The 21,842-nt window shown below is 51.0% G+C and overlaps 1 protein-coding gene across 1 annotated transcript; it reads right to left on the bottom strand.

Moving 5' to 3' along the window:
* Positions 1 to 18,883: 18,883 nt before the first annotated feature.
* On the bottom strand, positions 18,884 to 21,425 carry LOC125640043 (phospholipase A and acyltransferase 3-like). The gene is made up of 4 exons (XM_048858106.2): positions 21,323 to 21,425; positions 20,631 to 20,798; positions 19,752 to 20,020; positions 18,884 to 18,982 (listed from the first exon to the last, which is right to left on the bottom strand). The coding sequence occupies exons 1-4, from the start codon at positions 21,423 to 21,425 to the stop codon at positions 18,884 to 18,886; spliced, it is 639 nt and encodes a 212-aa protein (XP_048714063.2).
* Positions 21,426 to 21,842: the final 417 nt, after the last annotated feature.

Genomic DNA, 21,842 nt, shown 5'->3' with positions numbered 1-21,842 from the left:
TGGAAACATTTCAGCAAATTCAAAACTTTGTTTCTGGGCGTTGTTTCACATTGGGAAATGCATCGAAGGTGGTCGTGTTCTGCGAACTGTTTTGGTTTTGAGGGATTGATACTTTTTTAATCAAAAAACCCTCAATTAAATTAAAAATTCCAGACAAGCTCCAGTGGCTGGTTAGCGGTAAGGTAGCCTTATCGCAGTAAAGATAGGCTGGCCTTGTGGTTATGGCACAGGTGTGAGACTCAGGAGATCAGAGTTCAGTTCTTGACTCCACCACATATTATTGACAGTGAATGAGTAACTTAATCTCTGTGTGTTATTTTCCCCATCTGTAAAATGGAGATGATAATCCTTCCTTTGTGTATTTAGACGTGTTCTGTATTCCAAAACCCATCCAGAGTAGCATTATAGATTTGTAGCTAGGTCTTACATGTTTGTGTATAGCTAGTACATATGGTTATTTGGAATCCAACGGCATCGGTGTAGATTCCTCATATTCTTAATGTTGTGGGAAGGGCAAAGACGCAACGCAGACTGTGAATTCTTTGAGCTGTTTAGCACCTCCACTGACCAGAGTTTATCCATTAGCTAACATGACTCCAAACACGATTTAATCACTATAAACTCATGCTTGGCATCATGACAGCTAACCTGACTCTTCACTGTCAGATTTTGTCACATATCCTAGCTCTCATGTGACTCCATAAATCCTGTGCTTTAAAGGGACATTGTCAACTTTAAAAAATCACAGTTCTGACCCAAAATGAGTTACCTTCTCTTGGTACAAGCTATAGCAAATTTTCACTGAGAGATGTTAGGAGAGGTAAAAGACTGATATCATGGGCTGATCAGACGTGAGAATCAGCCTCTCGATAGCAAATTAGAGCTGATACGTCAGGCGGGAGTAGGCTGTGACAAACCTTGAAAGGGAAGACAAATACCTTGTATTTGATGTGATAGAAAATGGGGAGCCAATGGAGGGACGCATAGAAAGGGGTGATGTCCTGGCCAAAGTGATGGGCTGGGAAAATGACCTTTGCAGCAGCATTCTGAATGGATATGAGCAGGACCAGAGGAGCAGTCCTGATTATTTTTCAAGTCCCGGTATCCTGCCCCAGTCAGCGTGACTCCACTGATATGGGGCGTGCAAGGTCACGCTATGTGGAGGATGCCATTTTGTTTCTATATAAGAGCTGGAATGGTATTCCAGCCCCAGCACGCCACGGGGGGGGACAAGGTTGCATATGTCAAGGCTAGAGAAAAGGACGTTACAATTACCAAAATGTGAGTTAATGGGAGCCTGGACGAATTTCAGTGTGGATGGATAGGAAAGGCTGTATCTCAGAGTGAGTCTACGAGATACAGATACAGCCTGGATGTGAGGAGCTTGAGAGAGATCAGTGTCAAAGATGATGGCCAGGTTGCAGGCCTGAAGGACAGGAAAGATGGTGGTGGTGTCCATGGTGATTGAGAATGGAGGTGCCAGGGAGGGCTGGGGGAGGACGATTAGGAGCTCTCTGTCACCATGTTGAGCATGAGCTGCCAGCCAGACATCCATAAGGGGATGTTGGGGAGACAGGCCAAGATTTCCCTTTGGATAGGAGACAGCTGTGGAGCAGAGTAGCAGACCTGTGAGTTGTCAACAGAGAGATACCAGTTGAATTTGTGTTTGTGGATGAGATTACCCAGAGGTAAGGTGTAGAAGGGGTCTAAATACAGTACCCCAGGGAACCCCCACAGAGAGCTGGCAGGGCTGGGGTGAGGCAACTTACAACACTCCCAGGTTTGTTAGTGAGGAACGGGTACCCTTAGCTCACCGGCCCGTAGTTACAGGAGGGAGCTTTGTAAGAAGACAAGGGAGAAATACTGAGTGTGTGACTTGCTGGGATGATACATCCTTGGCTGAGGAGAGGATTCAGCCCTGTGGTCTAACACTCACAGAGCAAGGAGATCCCTCCTGCCATCTATTGATGAACTGGAGGAAGAGCCAGAATGAGCCAGACCTCATGTGAATGGGTGACACCCACTATGCCCAGGTGGACAGTTTGTTCATTTGGGTCAAAATTCTCTTCAGTTTTGGCTATTTGGAAAATGAAATGTTGTTAGCCCTATTGTCTGGCTAATGGGCACCAGAATTGTCCTGATTATGGCCTGAGTGAGGGGTCACTATAACCAGGATCTCAATCACGGACCACTGGGTAGTGGAGTTTGGCTAAAAGGAGGGTGGAAAGGATCTTTTGAGCTTTCAAAGAGGAGTGAATCTGTTGTCATGGGCCATGTCCTAGGTCCTATTGGTTCTTAAACCCTTTCTATGGTGCCATGGCAGAGCTGAAATCGCTGTGGCAGAGTTAGGCAGTGGAGCCTCAGAACCCAGATCTGGCATTGTGGTAAGAGATAATGTAGAAAGGGTGAGGTGCTCCTACCTAGAACCCACAGAGCTGACATCGCTAAAGGTGCCCTGAAGACCCAGATCTGATGGCACACAAAGGGGTGATGGCAGAGATAGCTTTGTGGCTAGATGCAGTGGCATGGCGAGAGGAGACCGTGCAGAGATGGCATTGGGGCTAGTGACGGCAGCACAGGATCTCTTTGCAGAAGTTCCTTCCCCCTAGGGGCTGTAGATGGACCTGGCCAAGCATACACCTGGACTCTGGGACTTCACTAACCACTGACCATAGCTAGTGAGTGGGATGCACAGAGGGGAAAAAGCCAGGGGAGTTGAAGAGCATTTGTTCACATTGGCAGGTGGGGAAGCTAACGCAAAGGACCACTGTCCAAGACACTGTGGGGTTGACTTACTATTTGTAGAAACATACAGATGATTTATTGTTGTGTTTTCCCAAATTAGTGCTGGGCTCCTTTCCTCTTTGTGGAGAATGTGGGAAATTTTGTAATATTTTTATGAACAATATGCGTACCTCAGTTTAGCCATGCCACTCTCCTGGCAAAGTGGGTGGAGAACGAGTGGGTGTGAGGGGACTGCCTTCTCCAATGGGAGAGGGCAGGGAGGCATGGCTCAGTGTCACCTCTACTGGGTAGGTGGGGATCGTTAAGAAGAACTGGCTGGGGCCAACACACATGAATGGAAAGCCCGGAAGAGACAATGAGAGCCTCAATGGGGACATGAATGTGACATTACATTCCATATTCCTTATGAAAATATGCTTATGATATGAATATGACATAACTGAGAGAAACTTTATGCAAGATGGGTCTTGTAAGGTATCATTGGAAAGGTTATGATTTACTGAATGTGATTATCCAATATGTATGTCTGTATCATTTCTGTATCTGAAGTTAGGAATGTTGACTATGTATCCGTATTTCAAATGTATCCCCAACTATAGCCCTTCAGGTACAACAATGAGAATTTCAGATAGTGCTAAGGGCCCATTAGCAAAGACAATTGACTGTAAAAGAGCTTAGTCTTCCTGTGGACGCTCCAGACAGCCTACGAGCAATGGCTGCCACAGCCATGCAGAGACCTGGGTCTGAGTTATCTTGTACTGGATACCCCTCCTCCCCTTTTGGAGGTTTTCCACTGGGAGACAAAGGGTTCCTGCCATACACAAGAGCTGTATAAGGCAGGGAGGGGAGTGACATCATCACGGTTCTCCTCTGCCTCCCCACCCAAAGACACTGAAAAACACCTGGAAGCAAGAACTGAACTGAGGGGAGAAGGGTTGAGCCCAAGCTGGGAGGGCATCTAGCTTGTGAGTAATAATACCTGAGGTCTCAAGCTGCACGCCAGTGCAGCTGCTTTTCAAGACTTTCTGTAATCTGCCTGCAACAATATCTAGGGTGAGAAATTACTATTTGTAACCAATTTCTTTAGTGAAACAAGTTTAGCTGGCGTGCTTTGTTTTATTTGCTTAGTAATCTGCTTTGTTCTGTTGGCTCTCTTTAACCACTTAAAATCCACCTTTTGTAGTTGTTAAACTTTATTTCTTATTTATAATCCAGTTTGTGCAATTCATAATTGGGGGAGGGGGTAAGAGGCTGTGCATACCTTCCTCCACATTGAGGGAGGTGGCGGATTTCATAATATACCTTTGGGACTGCACTCCAAGGGAGGAGGAGACCTGAATGCTGGGGCAAGTCCTTTAAGCTGAGCCTTCCCAGAGCTGGTCTCTGTCTCTGTCTCATTCTGCAGTTGTGTGTGGCCCTGCCTGTGTGTGTGCTGGAGGAGGCTTAATAGCCTGGCTCAGCAAGACAAGTAAAAAGGGTGCCTAGACCTGCAGGACAGGCGGGCTCAGCTGTATCCCAGTACATCAGGTGTCATCCTAAGGGGGGCAACCTGTCACAATGAGATCTTAACAGCTGGCAGCCACAGCAGGAAGAGATGTGGAAACAGCAGGCCTGCAACTGGGATCAAACAGGAGGTGTCAACTAATTGTGTTTTAAGGGAACTGCCAGAGAGACACACACACAGGGCTCAGGAGCGCAGAGTGAGAGCCTGGCTGGATCCCAGGAAAGCCTGGGATATTGTGCCAGTTGCTTCTGCCCATATGGCCCTTTTCTTAAGCTTGGCTTTTCCATGCTGACCGAAGGAATCAATGCTGATGTTGGATTCCACGTGTCTAAGAATTGCTCTCTTGCTCTGAAAAGGCTGCACAGTGTGGCTGCAGATTCTCACTGTTTGCAGGCTCCCTGCAGAGGGATCAGTCTCTAAACTCAGCTGGACTTGCTGCCGGGAGATATAGTGTGTCTGAAGCCAGAAGGCCTAGTCTCAGATTCGGAGAGCTGCAGAGCTCACCCTTGTGCAAGCCTAACCTGAGGGCTTGGTGGAGGACAAGGGGTCCTCCCAAGACTGTGTGAAGGCTGGGGTAACAAACTCCTATAGATCTGTACCAGGCTCAGTACAGCTTTCTTGATTCCATACCCAGACTGGGAGCTTGTGAGAGGGCAAGGACTGCCTGTGACGGACACCAGGGCAGGTGTTCAGGTTTCTGGGGGGCACTTGAGCACGTGTGTTTTCTTAATTGTAAGAGGAGCCCTGGATATTTGAACCTGGTCCTTGTTGTTGCCAGTGACGCTTTGCAGAAGGGCTACACTAGTATAAGGATTTCGACTGGGAGGCTGGACAAATGCTTTGTCTGAAATGTAACTCAGAGTTCCTCCTTGCCTGGGGCTGGTGCCTTGGCCTGGTGAGAAGGGGTGTGTGTGTGTGTGTGTTCGTGTTCTAGGGACCTTGAGAGCTATGCCCGCGGTAGGGCCACCCAAGCCCCTGGTCAAAGGCTCGGGACCAGATGGAAAACAATCCACTGGTCCCCCAGGTTGGGGGTAGAGTGACAGGCCAACAGCCAATGCTCAGAGCAAAGGTAAGTTATAGAAACACAACGACACAGCTCGTCTAGTAACCAGCATGATTGACGAGGATGGCAGAGCCCTAAGGGAAGTCTGACGGTGCAGGAAGGATTTGGAATGTAGTGTTACCATTAACGGGGAGCAAGCCTATTTCTCAGAATATGGGCTTAGCTCGGAAGAGCTCCACAGGGGCCCAGAAGGACAGGAATCTCCATGTGATGGGGTGAACTCACCCTGCATTGGACAGGGAAGGGTTAACTCTGCACTGTGGGCAGAGGAAGCCATGCCCCCATGTCCCTACTGGGCATGCTCCAGGCGTAGCAGCAGTATAAGAGGGAGTAGCCCGTCTCAGTCTGGGCTGACTGCCGTAGAGGAAGGACGCTTCTTGCTGGCTCCTGCCCTGGAACCACTGGACCCCTGGACTGCGGAAGCCAGAGGCGCCGAGACCCAAACAGGTGCCCAGCTACCTGAGGATGCCCCAGGGAGGTCTGAACTACAGGGAGTTACACCGGCCGAGGAACCCAGAGACCCCAAAGATGTGCAGATTGCCAACAGGAGGGACAAGGTAGGAAGTAGCCCGGGGGGGACTAGCCATCCCAAGGCCAGTCATCATGTTGCAGACAGATCCCCACTGACCTAGTGGTGGATGCACTCACTGCTGGAAGGCCCCTGGGCTGGGACGTGGTGGAGCAGGGACGGCCCGGGTCCCCTACGTGGCCGTGACCCTCCTCCCCCCCGAATGGTGGCCTATAACCTGCCAAGTGGCCGCTGGGCCATACAGCCCTGCTCAGAGGGCAACTCTAGTGACTCCAACCACTGGGCCATACAGCCCTGTCTGAAGGGCAACTTTATTGACTCCGGCCGCTAGGAGTCAGCCCCGCCCAAAGGAACCTCTGAACCTCCGTGTGCCATCCCCAAACAGATGGTTTGGTGGGAAGATTTAATAAGACACTAAAAAACATGTGGTGGAAATTTGTAGAGGAAGCTCCCCACCACTGGGATGCTCTACTCCCCGCTTTGTTGTTTGCCATACAAGAGATATCCCAAGCATCAACCGGGTTCTCTCCCTTCAAACTCCTCTATGGACGGCAACCCCAGGGTCTCCTTGAGCTCCGCAGGGAAGGATGAGAAGAACAGGAGACTCGGGGAAAGGGAGTGGCCCATCATGTGCTGCAGCTGCAAGGAACTTTTGCGAAAGAGAACCTGATGCAAGCACCGCAGGCTCAGGTGCAGTAATGTAACAAGGGGGCCGCTTCTGGAATTTTGAACCCAGAGAAACCGGGATCTGCTCCTATTGCCCTCGGCTGAATCCAAGCTCTTCTCTAAATGGCAAGGCCCCTTCAAGGTCACTCGTTGGGTCGGGCCGGTTGATTATGAGGTCCAACTACCGGGACAACAGCGGGCGACTCACACATATCATGTCAACCTCCTAAAGGCGTGGAAGGCTAGAGAAAGGGGTTGATAAGTAGGCTATCTGCCCTAGCCAGAGCTGGGACCGCTCACTGATGACCCTCTGGAGGCCTGACCAGTGGCAATGGGAGCGGGCCTAACTGAAGCCCAACGGGAGCAATTGCAGGGTATACTGCAGGATTTCCCCAATGTCTTATCCTGTCTGGGGTGAACAGTGATTACAAGTCATCATATTGCCACCAGACCCGGTCAGAAGGTCCGCAATCCCCATAGGCCCCTGCCTCAGAAGATGTGAGAAGCCATGAGGAAGGAGAAACCATGTTGGACCTGGGGGTTTTAGAGGAGTTGCACAGCAAATGGCGAAGCCCAATAGTCCTGGTACCAAAACCAGATGGCTCAGTGCGCTTCTTAATCAATTTCCAGAAAGTGAATGAAATTTCCTGTTTTGATGCCTATCCCATGCCATGAATAGACAAACTCTTGCAACATCTAGGAGGAGCCAAATTCCTGTCAACTCTAGACCTGACTAAGGGATATTGGCAAATCCCCCTGATGCTGAACTCTCGTCCTAAGACAGCCTTCCCGACACCTTTTGGTTTGTATCAGTTTATCACAATGCCGTTCAGGCTCCACAGAGCTGCACCCACCTTCCAGCGGCTCATGGATCGGTTGTTACAACCCCATGAGCAATACACCACCACCTTCATTAACATCGTCATGTACAGCACCAGTTGGGAAGACCATCTCCTACACCTATCCCAGGTACTCCAAGCCCTTAAGCATGCTAGACTTCCGGCCAACCCTACAAAATGTCACCTCGGGCAGAACGAGATGACATACTTAGGGTACACCGTGGGGGGAGGACATTTACGTCCCCTGGTCAACAAGACCCTGCGCGATTGGCTCAACACAACAACAAAGAGGCAGGTGCGGCAATTCCTTGGCCTGGCTGGATATTACCGGTGTTTCGTCCTTGACTTGCTACCTTGGCAGCCCCCCATGACGGACCTAACTAAAAATTCACAACCTCAGAGGGTCCAATGGTGGTCCCAATGTGAGGCAGCCCTGCGAACATTGAAAGAATGACTGACCAGCGGACCAGTCTTAATACACCCGGATTTTCAGAAATCCTTCATTTTACAGACAGACGCCTCAGAAACGGGCCTCAGGACAGTATTATCACAGGCAGTAGCTGGGGAAGAACACCCTGTGCGGTACCTAAGTCAAGTAGAGGGTTTCTCTGGGAACAGCTTGCAACTATTGAGAAAGAGGCCTTGGCTGTTAAGTAGGCCATAGAAGCTCTGCGGTATTATCTGTTAGGAAATGCATTCCGACTGATCATTGACCATGCACCCCTGCGATGGTTAAATAGCATGAAGGACACAAACCCATGAATCACGCGCTGGTATTTTGTCCTACAATTATATGACTTTCAGGTACTACATCACCATGGGAAAGCATATGCCAACGCCGATTTTTTTTTTCCTGAGGATAGGTGGGGAGGGGGGAGAAGAAGAGCCCCCACTGGGTGCCCTTTTGAGGAGGAGGGTGTGTGATGGGGTGAACTCCCAGAGGGCGACTTTGACTCCAGCCGCTAGGCTATACAGCCCCACCCAGAGAGCAACCCTGTTGACTCCAAGCACTAGGCCATACAGCCACACCCAGAGAGGTATCTCCATTGACTCGGGCTACTAGATCTTGTGGCCAGTGAACCCAAAGTATCATTAATGATGCTGGCTGCTAGGCCTTACTACCTTGTAGACCCGGGGTATCTCTATTGACTTTGACTGTTAGTCCTTACTGCCTTGCAAACCCTTGGTATCTCTATGGACTCTGGCCACTAGGCCTTACTGTCCTGCAGAGAACGGCTCCCTCCCCCCCCGGATGTAGGTCACATGACCCTATTGCCCTGTGGAGCAAGGCAATTCCATAGACTCTGGCCATTGGGCCTTAAAGCCCTGTGGATCAAGTCCACTTTATGGACTTCTGCCCTTAGGTCTCACAGTCTTGGGACAGAGGGCAGCTCGAAGGATGGGGTGAACTCACTCCACACTGGATAGGGTCTCCCCACCCCGTCTCACTCCCCAAGGCATAGAATAGCAACAGAGTTACCCTGTGACCCTCTTCCAAGGAGGGAATGGCTGGGGTAGGTGTGGGCTACATCCTCCTCTTCTTTCTTGTCTTTAATTAGAAGAGTAAATCACTAATAAAGGGTTGTAACTATAGAATAAAACTTTAACTACGTATCACAAACTACTGGTGAATTTTTAGGTCCAAATAAAGACTCTGAATACAATGGAATTAGGGCAGTTCTGCTGCACCTTGAAGCTTGATCTCATCAAAAAGATAGTACCTCATTTAGAAAACCACCCCCTGTTGAATCAGTAAAATTTCCTAGGATGTCTCATGTAGGCCTGAAGCCAGCCCAGCCCTGCCTAGCTTTGGAACCTCAGTACACGATGACCTATAAACCACGTAACTCCGTCTTTTAATCCCAGACGGCGAGACACATGGGTCTCAAGATGAGTGATTTAGTCTTCTAACTGGGCATAGTCTGTGGAGCAGCTTTACTCCTGAAATCTCATTCAGCGTTCCTCTGGCACTGAAAATAGTCTGATGAGAACTGGCTGAAATGCCCCAAGGCAGAGCCGGTATGAACCCCACTCCTTCCATCTGCAGCAGTTCTTCTGAGTTTGGTGCTCAGTGATACTCAGAGAATACTCCAACAATCATTATCTACTCTGGGCCACTGACCGGTAACTGAAGAGACAAGACTCCTGTTAATGACATAATTCTTAGGTATAATATTTATTTTGGTTTCCATTGCAATGGCCCTGATCTGTATCTTTTGTACATGCTGATAAATTGTTTGAACAGAAAACCTCTCTTCTGCATGGTTTCTGGCCTGAAGAAGTTCAACGATGCTACCGCTGTCCAAAGAAGAGAGCCAGAATATTGAACCCTATGACTGCTATCTCTGCACCAATACCAACGTCCATTGCACGATTACCCTGGAAACAAAAAGAATCCCCGATAAGTCAGGCAGACTCCAGACAACTCAAGAATCTCCCAGAATGCAGCCTGCTCATTGGCACTTTGTCTCAATAGGCTTCTCCTGGGGAGGGCCGGGGGAAAGCACACTGCAAATAAAGCATTTTAACCTTGAACGTCAATGCTGCAGATAACAATCCTAGCTGGCTGAAGACAGCATTATGCAGGAGGTGTTAATGCTGCCGCTGAGCTTTAGACAAATCACAGACTGTAAAAATTGCTGGGTTTACTAACTAGCTTTCCTTCAGGCTAAATGGAAGCAGCAATTAAATGTCCCTTTAGGTAGTGATAGCTGAAACAATAAGAAACCAGGGTCCAAGGCCGGGCTGATCAGAAGCTGAGCTAAGTGGTTGGAGGAGGACTGATTGCATACATAGGGGCTGGGGGATTGATTGGATTCATATGTGTGTGAGAGATCGAAAGCCAAGAGAAGCAAGGGGAGCATGACCTTAAAAGGGAGTAGACACAGGGATTCTTGGGCACACAGAGTTCACTTGAAACAGGCTTGGATTTCTGAACAAGGAAACTACCAGATGTTGTTTGTTCCCATAGGCACCAACTCCATGGGTGCTCTGGGGCTGGAGCACCCACGGGAAAAAAAAACAGTGGGTGCTCAGCACCCATGGGCAGCTCTGCAGATCAGCTCCTCTCTCTCCCTCCTAGCGCCTTCTGCCAGCCGTGATCAGCTGTTCAGCGGCATGCAGGAGGTGCTGGGAGGAGCGGGGGTAGGAAGAGGCAGGGGAGGGGGTTGAATGGAACAGGAACGGGTGGGATGGGGTCAGAAAGAGGCTGGGTGGGGACTTGGGTGAAGTGGGGGTGGGGTCTGGTGCGAAGCGGGGAACAGTGGAAGTCAGCGTCTATGTTTGTTCCTACTGCATTCAGGGAAACTGGGATTTTTGTGCATTCTTTGTAAATACATAGGATTACACCAACGAATAGGACTGACATGTGTTATCAATTTCTCCTCCTAATGGAATCAAGCCAGGAAGGCGCTGAACATTGGCAAACCGCTCAGACTAAAATGGAGCATCAACTGAGGGCTGGAAAAATATCCAGCAGTCAGGCTGTGTGGTTTGTAGATGTCTGCTTTGTTCAGAAAAGCTCAGTGGGTTTTCTAGTATTTGTACAACCCTGACCGCTGTAATGTCTGAGTGCCTCACGAACATTAGTGTATTTATCCTCACAAACCTCTGGGAGGCAGGGCAGTGCCATTATCCCCATGGTATAACTGGGGAAATTGAGGCATAGTGAGACTAAATGACTTGCCCAAGGTCACAGAGGAAGTCTGTGGCAGAGGAGGGGGTTGAGGTGAGGGAAAGCATGAAGACTGGTACTAGAGGGTGAGGGATGGCAATGGGAGGTGCACAGGGGCTGCTGGGGTAGCCGGGGGGCCGTGTGTGATGTCAGTGTGGAGGCCTGGGGGCTGGCAGCAGGTGGCATGGAAGCTTATGCTGCAGAGGGGCAAGGGCTAGTGCTGGTCATAATGTTTTTAGTGCCCCAACTGTCTTAAGCCAGGCCTGGTAGAAATTTCAGTCGGCAAAGGAACAACCTCGATGTTCACCTCACCAGAAATCCGATACCTGCTAAAGGTCCCTTACATGCATCAAAGGAGTCGTGGGCACCTGCTGCAGTCCCCTCCCTGCTCCTCCCTCAGATCTGTTCTCCTTGCTAGGCATCAGCACGTGGACCTGCCTATCCCACAGACACAGGTAACAATAACCCACACCCAGTCAGTTACATACTTGGTCACTTATTGCTGTGTTGCAGCGCATCTCATTAGCAAAGTGTTCGCAGTTCTCAGCCAAGACTTGATATGTCCTTTTCTCCCCATCTCTGTTGTTTGCCTGGGCTATGATTCTGGGCACCGGACACACATTCAGGGTCTTGTCATGCAGTTCCTTACAACACGTTTGAGGAGCTGTTTCTTCACCTCCGCCTGGCCATTGATGGAGGCAACAGAGCCCAAGCCAGGCCTTTCAGTCACATAGAATATCAGGGTTGGAAGGGACCTCAGGAGGTCATCTAGTCCAACCCCCTGCTCAAAGCAGGACCAATCCCCAATTTTTGCCCCATCCCTAAATGGCCCCCTCAAGGATTGAACTCACAAGCCTGGGTTTAGCAGGCCAATGCTCAAACCACTGAGCTATCCCTTCACCCCCCCCATCTGGAGATCAGAGACAGAAAGGCAGGTTGTGAGCTCATTCATATGGCCAGAGCCCACACCCACCTTCCAGTTGTCCCTGCTGGTGCCTACTACATCATATTGCCATGCTGAATGGTGCTAATGGCTGCTATCAAGGTGGGTCTCATCCCCAAAGACAATGGGGATGTCAAGCACCTTCTTTCTGGCTCAATATAAGGAGCAATGAAGCTCATTGACATGGTTTAAACCAGCTGCAGACAGTGGGACTTCCACTGAAGACACTAAGCCACATGGCCAGGCCAGAGCTAACTCAAGTGGTTTAGCAGGGGTTAGGCAATGGGTGTTGGAAGCAGGAAGCCAAGAGAAGGAGTCATGAGTAGAGCCTTGCAAATCCACAGATATCCATGGATCATTTCTGCAGATAGTGGATTGGTTGCGGATATAACCACGCAGGGCTCTACTCATCGGTGGCGCCTGGCCCACAGCATCCAGCTCGGGCAGCCTGTGGGTGGCAGGGGCACAGTGCCCTCAGGGTTGGCGGCCAACAGCCAGGGGCTGGGGTGGCTGAAGTTGGGGCTGTCCAGCACCCGCTCACTGCACCACTTCCTGTCCAGCAGATCAGGCCCCTTGGGCAGCGCCAGCATCCCCACCATGGCCCAGTCCGGCAGCACTGCCCATGCTCCCAGCCCACTGGCTCCTGGGCAGTGGGAGCCACCACCGAGTCATGGGGATTGAAACAGGCAGGGCCCTGGCGCCCCAACCGTTCGCCCCGCTGTGATGTAACATGCACTGCTGCTGCCATGCCATCGCTTGTGAGCCCCCAGGAGCAGCACGCGATGTGCCACCCCCGTGCTGCCCCTTCTCGAGACTCCACCCCCTTGCTGCCCCTTCCCCCTGCCTCCGCACCACCCCTTCTCCTTGAGACCCTACCCCTCCACCACCCCTTACCCCCAGTCCCTGCCCTGGCACCACCTCTTCCCTGCAAGACCCCGCTCCCCACTCACTCATCTCCACCCCTCTCCCCAGCTACTAGCCCTTGTGAGACTGCTTGCTGCTGCAGGTGTGGCACAGATGCGGGTACACATAAAAGACGGCTAGTGGATCACAGGTCAGATGCACGTTGATTCTGGCAGATGCGGATTCACAGTTTTGTATCTGCTGTGAAAAAGCTTCGACCTTGTCTCAGTGGGTCTCGCGCTGCCAGGCACATTAGGCTAGCCTCAGAGACTCACTGTGACCCTCCATGTAGCCCTTCTCTCTAGAGGCCAGGGTCACAGCCTACTGAGCCCTTTTCATCGTAAGCCAGTAAGGGAGGTGGGAAGAAGCAACCCTCCCTCGCACAATCTCTATTGTCTCAGTCTCTGTGATTAATCGGGGTGGGCGGAGACCCAGGCCCATCCTCTACTCCAGGCTCCAGCCCAGGGACCCTAATAGTCAGGGCCATCCCTACCCATATGCAAACTATGCAGCTGTGTAGGGCACCAGGAAATTTGGGGCACCAAATTGCCCCAAATTTCCTGGTGCCCTACGCAGCCGTGTGCTGCATCCAGCTCCAGCAGCCAGCCCGATCCCCTGGACGGCTAAGCCAGTCGCTCATGGGCTGTGTACAGCAGAGCCCAGGGTAGCTGCCTGTGCTCCTGCCCCACCCCTTCCCCTCAGCCCCCACCTCTTCCCACCCCAAATCCCACCCCTTCAGCTATGCATCCCAGGAGACTGCAGCAGGAGTTAGGCCCGTCCTGCAGTCACCGGAGCAACCAGCCACAGCCCCCTCCACTATGCCAGCTCCCAGCCATGCCACCGGTGAGTGCTGGGAGGCAGTTCCCCCCCCCCCTTCCCCCAGGCCTGGGAGCAGAGCAGGCTGGGGCCAGGTCACTCCACTTCCTGCTGCCCCATGAGTGCAGGGGCAGGCCCAACTCCTGCTGCCTTCCTGTGCTGACTGCTCCTGCCCCCCAAAGCCCTTGGGCACAACACCCTCTACACCCCCCCCCAGAGGCCTGGGACACACACACACCCCAGAGGCCCAGGGCCAGCCTCCCCCCCCCGGGGGGGGCTGCATAGGGCACCACAATCGCTAGGGACAGCCCTGCTAATAGTAGCAGCTATTGGTAGCTGACTTTTTGAAACAGGATGAGTACAATTCCCTCGGCCACTTCCCAACAGCAGCCCCCCACTTCCTCAACATCTACTTCACCCTTACCTCAGGGCCTCCTTCCTTGTGCCTGATAGGGTTTGTACTACCAGTTTTTCCAGCAGTATAGCTTCCTCCTACAGCTCCTGACATGCACACCTAACTGACTAGCTGGGAGGCTTTTAACTTGTTCCAGCCAGCCCTTGATTGGCTTCAGGTGTCCCAATCTACCTAGCTGTCTCCACTGCTTTCTAGAAGGATCTTAATTGGCCCCAGGTGTCTTAACTGACCTGGAGCAACTGCCATTTGGTTACCATGGTAACACGGATTTGTTTAGCCTGGGGCTAATATACTTGTTTCTCACTACTTTCCTATAGTCATCTGGCCTTACCCCGTCACGCCACACAGGGATCTAGTCATGAGCGTGATACTGAGCAGAAGCAGAGAGCCAGGGCTTCTTGGGCACACAGCCCACTGGGGAGGCAGACTCAGGGAGTTCTGAGCAAGGAAACTGCCAGCTGTTTCTTCGTTTTTACTACATTCAAGGAAACAGGATTGTGTGTCCATTCCTTGTAAAAAAAACAAATTTGTACCAAGGAATACACCTGACTCAGATCATCAATTCCTCACCTTAACAGAAACAACACTGCCAGGCCCCAAATATCAGCTAGCAACCACGTGTACACATATATTGTGAGAGCTGGCAACAATTTCATTGCGAGTCTCATGATATTTGAAGTTCTTTTTAAATATCCAGCTTTTGGAGTCCTGTGATTACACAAGACTCTCAGCTTTCATATAAAAAGAAAATAAAGTTTCTAACCCACATGTGTGCAGAGAAAAACTTGAAAATGTGGCCCTTAGAGGCTTGAACACCTGAATGCAAATGAACAGAACCCCATCTTTATTATTTGAAAAGTATCTTGTGACTTCTTGGAGCCTGATTTATGATGGTTGAGTTCTTGGGACAAGCAGCACTACTCATTGATGGCTACTTTCTATCCCCAACGCAGCCCTAGCGGGATAGCTAGGAGGATCCAAGAAGGATATGGGCAAATTGAAGAGAGTCCAAAGGACAGCAACAATGATAATCAGAGGTTTAGAAAATGTGACCCGTGAGGAAAGGTTGGAAGAACTCGGCATGTTTAGTGTAGAGATGCCTGCCTCTCCTGACAGTCCTGTATCCCAAGGAGCTCTCCCTCAGGGCCACGCTACTAGTGCTTCTCTGGCTTTCTTTCCGCTTTCTGCTTGTTTTTTTGTCTCTGCTCTGACACAAACAACTGAACCAAACAATGCCCTAGCCCCTGTGTTTTCAATCACTCCCAGGAAAACTCCTCTCCTTATCCCTGAGTTTTCTTGCCCAGCCTTTCTCAAGAGGCCCAGAGTCTTGGGCAGTGGCTTCTATTGTTTCATCTTTCACTATGTAAAGAAATTTAATTGCTTCTTCCATTTAGTCTGAATGCAGGGCAGCTAGCAGGCTCATAAGCTGTAATGAGGTCTGTGACTTCCTAGATCAAAGACATGCTTGATGGCAACCATTAACTCTTTCCTGCTCACTTTGGTTAAAAGTAGAACTGTTAAAAAAAATGGAATTTCTGTCCCACAGGAAATGCCAACATTAGTTTTCATCCTGAATCAGAACAAAAAGTCAAAATGTCTGAAACCTGCTTGTGCAACAAAAAAATTCCCAAAATATTTTTGATTCAATTTTTGATGAAACAAAATGAAACAATTCTAACATCCCTGAATGGAAACATTTCACTTCAGGTCAGCATTAATCTCTGCATCTGCCTGAGCTGCTGTGGGCCTCAAGGGAGTTGTAGTTCCAGGTCTTCGGGTCTTTCATGGGCTCCCTATGATGCCCTGCAGCAGCTCAGCACCGGGGACGGCCATTGTGCCTCATGAAAGATGTGGTTCCAATGGGGAGCAGGGGAAAATGGAAAGCACGAGAGACCCAGAACTAGAACTCACACAAGGCAGCCTGGCAAATTAGAGGGAGGAAAAGATTAATGTTGGCCTGAAACAATCTGCTTTGTTTCGATTTTCCTGCTGGAAATTTCCACTGAAAGCTATTTTTTCCCATGGCAAAACCCCAGTTTTGGATGGGAAAAGGTTTCATTGGAAACTTGTCAACCAGCCCAAGTCACAAATGCCAAGAACCAAAATAACAAGAACCAAAAGAGAATGGAGAGGAAAAAAAATCTGTTGTCTTGATCTGTCGCTTTTGTGCATTAAATGGCATGATTGCATGCCCTGTTTCCCCAATGTAGTCAGTTTCCCTTGTGTGAGTGTAGGGTCTATCAAAGCAGAGCAGAGAGAAAAAAATGTGTTTTAAACACTTTTTATAAACAGGAAAAATGGGATTGTGTAAAACCGCAAAAATGGCAGGGGGGGCTCAGGAGGGACTGTTATGGATACACCAAGCAGCAAGATGAGCAATTGAAGCTAAAGGACAATGTTGGCACAAGAATGACTGGAGATAAACTGGCCAGGAATCAATTGAGGTTGGAGAGGAGAAGAAGGTTGCTACCCATCAGAGGAAGGAGGTTCTGGAGCAGCTTCCCCATTGGAGGAGTGGGGGGCAAACACCCTCAGCTCGTGTGAGGATGGAGCTGGATACGTTTCTGAGCAGGATTCTATAACGGGGTTGGCTGTGCTAGCAGGGACTGGATCCAATGACCCAGGAGAAGTGAGCTTGAAAACATGTATCTGTTAGTTCAAAGGCTCTAACTAGCCACCTCATAATAAACCTCTTTGCAGAACAGCCATTAGAGGGCGGCCAAAGACACAGTGTGTGGGCTATAAGACGACATAGGTGAATGATGGATTTTTTAATTAGCTGACAATTCTGACAAATAAATGAATACAACAAATGGTTTTTTTGGGTTGACCCAAAAATGAATTTTTAAAAATTTTTGGAGAATCCAAAGTTTGTGTGAAAAAAATTAATTTGGGGGCGAACTAAAGGTTTTGTTTCAAGCATCTCTACATGGTTTTTTAAATTTTTTAAAATAAAATGTTGAAACTAAAAAAATCAAAATGTTTAGGGTTTAGTTTTGAATTTTTATTTATTTTTTTTAACCAACAATTTGGCAAAATTAACACAAATTTGCCAAATTTTAAATAATACATTTTCAGATGAGCAAAGTGAGTTCTTACAGCCAGCTCAATAGCACTGGTTTGTGCTGCAGCAGGTTATACAGGGATCTCTCAGTTAGTGCTGAAATCCAGCCCGCTCTGGGACGCAACATGACCGATGTTTACACAGGGATTGTTCGTCCGATGCTGAGATGCAGCTATTTCTGGTGGGGTGCAGGAGCTGTTTATCCAGCTGTAGCGAGGCGGTGTAGTTCCCTGCCGACCCGGAGAGGGATGAGCCCCTCCCAACACCAGAGTGGGTGGAGCCAGCAAGTCCCGTGCCCACCCCCCAGAGGTCAAGGCGCAGGACAGGAAGTATAAAAGCCCGACCCCAGAGCTCACTCGAGGCGCAGCCATTGGAGAGGCCAGATGCCTCTGGCCTAGCTCCCAGTTGGGAGATCCCAGCAACCTACAGTGGATCCGAGGCTCGACCTGACCTGCCGATGCCCAACACCAACCAGAGCCCTGAGGAGCTGCCCATCCTGCCCTTCGCCAGTTACCCAGAGGACCCCATGGTGCTTGACCCCCCGGAAGACACCGTCCTAACCTAGGTACCTCCAGAGGGGGAGTTTGGAAGTGGCCCGGGGGCAGCTGACCCGAGTCTGGCTGCAGCACTGCCAGAGCCTAGGTCAGTGTGTTGCAGCCAGGATCCCCACTGACTCAACAGCAGGCCTTCTGCCGCTGCTAGGGCCCCGGGGTGGGGCGCAGTGGAGTGGGTGGGCCTGCCTCCCCCCTGCCACCCAACTTGTGGATGGCAGTCTCCCCCTCTTCCAGGCCCTTCTGAGCCAAGGGCCTGGGCTTGTTGTTTACCTGCCTTGCTCAGCCCCTGCCCAAGGGCCTGAGCCACTGACTCACTATTGCCCGCCGACCACGGGCCGGGCACGAATAACTGGCTGTGTTTGCCTCTACTGCAGCCGCGGCAATAGACTCCCGCGGCCAAGCTAATTCCCCGTCAATGACTGGAAGGAAGTAGCAAGGCGGTGTGGTCCCCCTCCGCTCTGGGAGAGAGATGAGCTCTAGCCAAACCTCTCTACACCACACAGAGCTGAGATGAAGCCATCTCTGGGGTGAGGCATGGGGGTTATTTGTACAGGGATCCCTCATCCAGCAATAACATGCAGCTGCTTCTGGAGTGGAACACTACAAATGTTTAATAGCAATACTACCCACCCGCTAAGGAAGCCAGGTGAGTTCTGTATCCATTTGAAACTACAGGGAGGAATTTAAGAAGACAGAATGAAATGACCCCCCTGGGTATTTGACCAGGACCCGAGGGTTAAAACCCTAGAGGTTCTTTCACAAAAGTGCCTTGGGATCTTTCATGATTATGATCTTGGGTTACATCAGAAAGGGAGCACCTCACTCAGAGCGTCCCCTGTTGAATCAGTGCAATTTCCCAGGAGATCATTCATGAATACACTGAGCCAGCCCAACCCGGCTTAGCATGGGAGAGAAGATGGGAAACCACAGCACAAGGTGACCAAGCTATGAGCCACATTACTGTATGTTTTCAGCCCAGACAGCAAGATGCAGGGGTCTCAAGATGAGTTTATTGGGATACAATTGGGTGTCAGCTATGGGGCAGCTTTGTTCACGAAATCTCATTTACCTTTCATCTTGCACTGAAAACAATCTGATGATAAAGGATGAGAGCTGGGTTAATCGCCCCAAGCCAGTGCAGGTACGAACCCCGCTCCCTCCATCTGCTGCTACTCCTTCCGATGCTTGCGTCTCTGAGCCATGGATCTGATCACAGCCGCCGCCACTCCCATCACCCCCACAGTGCCCATGGCTATTGCTTCTGTGACCTGCAGAACAGAACAAAGTGCCCATCAGACACGGGGGTTCCCATGTGGGGTCATTTACAGGCTTGAGGCAAGCGAGGTGGAAAGGAAGGCTGAGACGTCCGGCCAGCCCATGAGACGTCAAGCAGCACCTGCTGCAAAAGCCCCGTCCAGGGAGGCCACAGGATAGGTCAAGATCTTCCGTCCTAGGGGCATGAATCCCGCTCTCCCCCGCCTGCCCCTACAGCCTCTTGCTACTAACGCAGAGCTGTAATACTTAAAGGAAAGGAGGCAGCAGCAGCCTGCTGGGGCTGTGAAGAGGCACCAAGGCAGGGGAACAGAGGTAGCCGCTGACATGCTCTGGTTGTGCAATCATTTCAGGGGAAGGGAACTTGCTGGATTCGTTTTGCAGGGGGTCCGACGCTGGGTTTGACTGGGTTTGTACAGAGTCTATTGCAATGGGGTCCTGGTCAGTGAGCGGGGTTCCTAAGTGCCACCACAAAACAAATACCAAATAGTAATTCGTGCTGGGGGAGAGTGGGGAATTGATAGTGGTCACACAGGGGGCTGCAGCTACTTGAGGAGATCCTGGGGCCGCAGGCGGAACTGTACCCTGCAGTACATCAGCCACGCTGCAAGGCAATGACATTCCTGGGGGGGCTGAGTCTCATTCACCCCTAAGGACCAGCTGCTGTCCCAGGAGGCTCAGGCGCTTAGGTCTGGGGGGTGCCAGGTTCGATCCATGGGTCACGGTCACCATGCTGGTGTGAGGCCCTATCCCTCTCACACCCACCTGGTCGCTCATGGCCACGCCATAGCGCAGCTCCATGACGAAGTGCTCACAGTTGTGGCTGGTCAGGTTGTAGGGCATCTCGCGCCCCACCAGCTCCTGGGCCCGCCGGACGATCTTGGAGATTGGCAGCGGGTGGTGAGTCTCGTCGTGCTTGTTGTTCACCCGGTAGCGGTCCTTGCGCACCACGTCCTCCAGCCAGTCCTTCTTCACATAGGCTCTGTCGGACAGGGCAGCCAGGACGCTGGCAACGCCGTCCGTGGGGTGCTCACCTTGGGTGGGGGAGAGCGAGATCCGTTGAGTCGGCACTGAGCTGGGTATGACGCAGGGAGATTCCATGGTGCCTGGGGGAAATTGCATCTCCCCAGAGCTCTCCTCGCATCCCTGGAGGCTGGGAACAGTGGCTGATACGTGGGCATCCCCCACCCAACCACACCTTCCTGTGGCTGCAGGAGCAGAGGCAGCAGGCAGCTTTGCATACAGCCAATCTCTGCTCTGCACCTCCACCCTGTGCTGCCTGCAGTCCCCTTCCGCACCAGCAGGGGACAGCCAGGGGTAGTGCAGCCTCTGGAGGCTGGAGCACTGAGTCCCCCAGTGGCAGCGAGCCCAACCACACTCTTCAGGGCTGTAGCTGTTCCAGCTCCCCCCAGTGCCAGCAGGCAGTACTACACTCTGCTGTATGGCAGTCAGTACTGCTGAACGTCCATGCAGCTGGCCTCCAAGGCACATAAGGGCTGCAGCTCCCATGGCATGGGATCCCCAAATCCTGCACAGAGCACTGGCTCCTCTGCAGATAGAAACCCCTAAGGCACTCCCATGGCCGGGACCCACCTTCAGCCTCCAGCAAAAGACACCTCCCCCTTTAGGGAGGGGGGCACTTACAAGGAGGAGCCAGGTGAACGACTTTGCCATCACCGACGTAGATTGCCCAGTGCTGGTAGCATGAGCGGAAGATCTCAATCAGGTCACCGGGTTTGAGTTCCACCTCGGAGAGGAGATATGGGGATCCCATTAGAGACCCATGGTGAATCGTGGCCACATAGGAAAGGGCTCTCCAAAGAGGAAAGTTGCATCAGCAAGAACACATGAATACGGAGGGCTGGAATGTGCTATCAATCTGGAGTGACGCCATGGGTTTCCAGTGGGATAAGTTGCTGACTCTTACTCTATTGCTATCAATCTGGAGTTATTCCAGGTTTAGACCAGGATAAATGAAAGCAAGATCTAGCCCCGGCCTCACTGACTTCAATGGGATTATGCTAGATTGGACTAGAGTGCAGGAGATCAGAAGCTGGCCCCAGCCCTGTTAAATTCACTGGAGTTATTCTGGATTTACACCAGACATAAGTGAGATCAGAATCCGGGACTGACTCCATTGCAGTGAGTGGGTGACTCCAGATGAACCCCAGGGGGAGCTGAGATCAGAATCCAGCCTGGACCCCCATTGCAGTCAGTGGGTGACTCTGGATCTACCCCAGGGGCACTGAGAGCAGAATCTGGCCCTAACCCCATTGATTTAAGCAGAGTCACTCCACCGTTCTCTGATAACAGTCCCATGTGCCTAATTTCCCCACAGCTTCCATTCTCATCCCGGATCTTGCTGTTGGCTTGTAACTGAGGTTTCCTTGATAGGGCCAGATAATATTGGGGAGTGGGGGTGATCATGAAGAGCACCATCCCTGCAGACATTGCTTGGTGACATATTAAGGCTCTTTAATGGGATGCTGGCAGGTTGGATTTGACCCCATGAAACCTAAGCTCAAGGGAACCATAACCCTGTTTATTTGTGGAGCTAGGTGGGGGGAGGGGTGGCTCTCCCTGGGTGGCTTTTTGTGGCTCAAATATTGCAGAAGGCACTAGAGGGCACAGGACCCAGAAAGTATCACTGACTTCAGGGCTCAGCGTTATCCGGATCATGAGCAAAAGTCATGAGTGTGGCTGGGCATGTGGCTGCACTTACGTGGACGGAGGGGATCTTCACCCTGATGCAGGAGGTGGAATTATTTCGCGTCTCATCATTCATCTTGGTCGCATTGTGGGATTCCTATTGGCATAGCTAAAACAAAGGCATGTGCCATATTGATAACAACCCCC

The sequence above is a fragment of the Caretta caretta genome, chromosome 7, assembly GCF_965140235.1.
Source record: "Caretta caretta isolate rCarCar2 chromosome 7, rCarCar1.hap1, whole genome shotgun sequence".
NCBI classification, from domain to species: Eukaryota; Metazoa; Chordata; order Testudines; family Cheloniidae; genus Caretta; species Caretta caretta.
This window is presented reverse-complemented; position numbering and strand designations above follow the sequence as displayed.